Genomic DNA, 5126 nt, shown 5'->3' with positions numbered 1-5126 from the left:
TTTATGGTACAATGAGAAAATTTTATTTTTATGTTACATAAAAATTACACTGTCTTATACAATGTACTTCATCTAAAAGGAGAAAACAATTATTCTTATTACAAGGCTGACCTTTTCTCGGTGAGCCAAGGATCTTCGTCAAGCTCGAGAAACTTGTTTACCCAATCTAAACCGTAGGATCCTTCGGTTGTGAAGTCAAAGAACTCATTTACATCAAAATTGATTTCAGAGTTCCCAGTTCCTCTAGCACCCTCCCTGTCCACTTGAGCAAGGTCACAAGTTTTCTGATGCATGGGTTTTTGTGTGGCTGAAGACTCAGGTATTTTCTCCTTTTGATTTATTTTCTTGCTCAAATGAGAATTCCAGTAATTCTTTATCTCATTGTCTGTTCGCCCCGGAAGCCTCCCAGCAATCAAAGACCACCTGTACATAGAAACATGTCAAATATCAAGCTGCTCGATTTGCTTCTCTCTGGATAATTCTGGTGCAATAACAATGTTTTCTTTTCATTATAATGTATTCACTAACCTGTTGCCAAGTAGCCTATGAAGCCTAAGTATCAAGTCCTCTTCATCATCAGATATATTGCCCCTCTTGATGTTGGGCCTCAAATAATTCAACCATCTCAATCTGCAACTCTTCCCGCATCGATTTAATCCTGTGAAAACATGAAAACCCATTAGGTCTCTGATTAAATAAAAAGGCCATACCCAGTATACAAGCTCCTACTTTACAAAAATGTAGTTAGTGTACTGGGTTTCGGCTTTCTTCTTCTATATTAGTATATTGAGTACTTTTTTTTTTTTTTTTCCACTTTTCCCCTTCTGTACTGATATTGGGTAAAAACATATAAGATATGTAACCTGATTTGGCAGCAACTGTTTTCCACCTCTTTGCACCATGGATTTCAATGTACTCGGACAGTTTACGATCCTCCTCTGATGTCCATGCTCCTTTGTTCATTACTTTTTTTGCTGCTCCATCATTCTTTGGTGCCATTTGTGTGTGTGACTGTGAGAGAGAGAGAGATGGTCTTTCTGCAAGGGGCAGTGAGAGAGAGAATGTCCGTTGATGAGAAAGGGAGGGATAGGGAGAGAAGTAAGAATTTAAAAACGATGGAGGATTGGGCAAAGTTGCCCAAAGAATGTTTGAAGAGTCAGTGAGTCCATTCAGCTACCCTTCCTAGGGAGAGGCAAAGAAAAATAGACAACGCCAACTACCAGTTATAGCAATTTCTATGAGTATGTGAGAATGGGAAGCAGAAATAATACTATTCTCCTAGTAGCCTAGTAGCATCATAAAGTTATTTTATTCATTCACGTGATGCAATACATCAAAGAAAGATGGAATACATCAATAACGCTAATTATTTTTGCTAAACTCAACAACGCTAATTATTGTTTCACGCTATATCCGCACTTTAATACCTTATGTTCGCATTTTTCACTACTACTTCATAATACAGATCAGAGTCGCGTAAGGTCGCAACCTCATAATACAGATCAAAGATATCATAAAATAGCAACATTTTTAAGTCCACAAGCAGGCTTTAAAAAAAGGCATAAAATCTTGACTTGAATTCAAGTCCTTTTTAGCCAAGGCGTTTGCACATTTGTTTTTATTTCACAGAAGCAATGTCTCATCCTCACTTGAATAATTTGGTTGACGAAGGTCCTGCAATTTATAATAAAAGAAACATAGTGTAAGTTACTATTAAATTCTTCATCACAAATTTTGCATCAAGCTCAATCTCAAGTCTCACCTGTCAAAAAGATTTAAATTAATACACAATATTAGACCATCCCTAAGTACCCAAAGTTCAGCATCAACAGTAGGTGCCACCCCTTACTACTGTGTTAACTCTAAAAATAAAAATAAAAATAAAATTCTATGCTTTGTACCTCTTAGTTCTTACTACTTGCCGCACGTGAATCCTTATGATAGCTCCTAAAGTTGCTGTGTGTTGAAAGGAAGTTGGGGATGGAACGAAAGATATTGATCCAAAAAGGGCAGGGTCAGTTCTGATTAGGGGTGACTTGATGCATTTGGAGCCTTAGGTAAAAATTGATTATCTTGTTTTATATGCAAAATTACTACTAATTAATATGAACTATGTAGATTTTTTTTTTAAAGAAAATTTATAAACACAAAAAATTTGAAAAAACTTTTTACATTTTTTGATGTAGCAAATTGATAGTGATAACTAAAAGAGTGATATTAATAGTAAATTTAAATGAAAACTAGTAAAAATTTGCTAATTTGACTATTGTAAAAAAATGGTGTGAATTTTGTGTACATTACTTTTTTCTTTGTTTTTTATTTTTAAAAGTATTACATTCACAATATTTGTCACAACAAATATTAGGTGTTAAGTTGCTTTTTCTTTTCTATTTGAACTTACCACTAAAATAATTTTTTTTTGCTATCAATAATAGTTTGTAACAGCCTGCTATTTAAGATTTGTTATAAAAATATTGTGAACGTAGCATTTCTTTGTTTTTGTTTTTTTTTGTTTGATAAAAAAATATTATTTTATTTATGAGTTAATATTTTGGCTTAATTAATACTATTGGTTGAAATTTGAGTGTCTTTTTTTTACTTGGGCCTTAATACCGCATCAATAGCTAAGGCCATTGAGCCGGCACTGGTTGTGACATGTGAATCAAAGCTCCAATGCTATATTTGTTTTCTCCCAACCAAATTTTTTTTTTTTTTTTGAGAATAAGTTCATTAGTAAGTCCATTTCATAATAAAGTGAATTGATGATATTTACTGTGCGGGACGTTATTCGTCAACGGGCCTAATACTCCCCAAAGCCCATCACAACAACGCCACGTACACAAAGCCCACGAACACCGTCCAGATGATCCTCGGCACCTGACTCGAAATTAGGAAAGCATTGACGATAGACTGTAATAGGGAAACTCTGTTTACTCGGGGAATATGATCGCTCGAAAGGTCGGGCCCCCGTGAGTCCATTGAAAGCTTTTGAAATATCACTGCCGAGCAGTCCAGCTAGCAGTGGAACCAGTTCCAATGCCACTCTCACCTCTCCCCACTCCCAACTAAACCCCCACTTAGAGATAACAGTCTTGGACCCCTCCTTCTACCCACCAGGGGAATAATCATGGCCATCCCACTAAGTTTGGCTATAAATAGGCAAAGAAGATTTAGTTAAAAAGGTTGGCGAATCCGGAGAGGTGAGATTGGAATGAGAGATGATCCTATAAGAAGAGGGAGAGTGACAAGGATAACAAGGGGAACTGAGGTATCATGTTTGCCAAGTGTAGCATCACCCATTGTAGGAAATCCAAAGCCCACCATACAAATAGATTGTGAGCCCAAATACCCCTCAGGTCCAACAACCACATGAGGGTGCACACATTTACTATGTCACATCAATTAAAAAATTACTTTATTAAATAAAATTAATAATTGTTTTAAATAATATAGACCGCGTATATTCTTAAATTCATAATACGAGAAATTGTCTTCCACCGCTTCAAAAACATAACTGAGACGAACTTACCTAATTTTTGAAGGCAAACTTTATCTAAGCGTAATACATTAAGTTAGACATAGCTCTTTAAGTGTAATACATTAAGTTCTCCAATTAAATCTAAATTATTTTGAAAAAGTTAACATTTTTATTTAAGATAGGATTAAAAAGATAACATTGTTTGTGCATTATTGGTCAATGTAATCATGTGTTTTAATTTAATTGGGAAAATTAATGTACAACTAAGATAGTCAATATCATATTGGTATTAGTCGTACTCATGATATATAATATGTATTTGCTAGCCATTAAACCAGTATATGTATTCTTTCAAAATATATCAGATAAAATACCAAATTGTAACAATTTGTACCAAAGATTTTTTAAGTGTTTCAATTGATCTTGATGTTTCAACCAGTATAATAAATGTATGTGTGTGTGTATACACACACACACACACACACACACACACACACACATGTATATATATATATATACACATATAGAGAGAGAGTAATAACTTTGAAGTGATATATTGGTATGGTGTGGGTTTCAATTAACTTAATTTGTAAAGTCTCTGATGATTGAATAAGAGATCTGTAATTCAATCCTCGTATATACAAAAAATCGATTGATGTCTTGGTCTAATGATAAAAAAAAAACGCAATTATCAAAAGCGGAAGTTGTAGGTTGAAATTTTATAAAATAAAAAAAGATATACTAGTATGGAAATATTTAGTTCCCCTACCCAAACAAAAACAAAATTTGAAATGGTATTGACTCTCTTATGTACAACACTTGGAAAATTGTATTTAAGTTTTTTTTTTAACTAATTCACTTTTCAAAAACGGTAAAACTTAATTGCATTTCCTTAGGTGCAATACATTAATTCTCCTATTAAATTCAATTACATGGTTGCATTGATCAATAAAATACAAAAAGTGTTATATTTTCCAAGAATAATTAAATTCAATGTAACTATATCTTTGAATTTAATTAGATAACCTTTTTTTTTTAGAAACAATTTAATTAGATCACCTAATATACTAAACTTTTGGAATTGTTTATAGGTTATTAATTCCATTTAAATATATTTTTTATTGGACAAAACTTAAGTACAATATTTTAGGTGTTGTTTCTTAAATTCCCTTCTTAAGATTCAATCATGTGTTTAATTAAAAAATACATTTTCATCTCATAAGAAAAAATTCATTTGGCAGAATATTAAGAGGGGAACCTAAGGAACAACATCTAAGTCTTTCTCTTTTTTCTTAGACCTGAATTTTCCTGAATTTGAAGAAAAAGAGACTTTACCTCATCTATTAAATGCCATAAGTTTATGAGTTTCTTTTTAATTTATCATGATATCAAATGTATGTCAATCATGAAATCCATCATATCACCCAATATAATTTTAGTTTTAATTATTTATTTATTTCGCATTTTTATATATTTTGAGATATTTTAAATATTTCCAATATCTTTGTCATATTTTCCAATGTCTTGGCCAATATATTTTTGAAAAATATTTTGAGATATACTTATGACGAAATTTCACAAGATTTTAAATTAATGATATCGTCAATGTTTGTTTAGTTTTCTTACATTTTCGCATACCTTTTCAATT

At 32.3% G+C, this 5126-nt stretch overlaps 1 protein-coding gene across 1 annotated transcript; it reads right to left on the bottom strand.

Annotated features, from left to right (window-relative positions):
- Positions 1 to 1133, bottom strand: LOC142614269 (transcription factor MYB114-like). Its single transcript, XM_075786851.1, has 3 exons — positions 864 to 1133; positions 529 to 658; positions 1 to 423 (listed from the first exon to the last, which is right to left on the bottom strand). Exons 1-3 carry the CDS (start codon positions 997 to 999, stop codon positions 99 to 101), a joined length of 591 nt encoding a protein of 196 aa, XP_075642966.1. The 5' UTR covers positions 1000 to 1133; the 3' UTR covers positions 1 to 98.
- Positions 1134 to 5126: the final 3993 nt, after the last annotated feature.

Source organism: Castanea sativa, chromosome 10 (assembly GCF_040712315.1).
Source record: "Castanea sativa cultivar Marrone di Chiusa Pesio chromosome 10, ASM4071231v1".
NCBI classification, from domain to species: Eukaryota; Viridiplantae; Streptophyta; class Magnoliopsida; order Fagales; family Fagaceae; genus Castanea; species Castanea sativa.
Note: the sequence above shows the minus strand (reverse complement) of the source record. Positions and strands in the feature narration are given on the sequence as shown.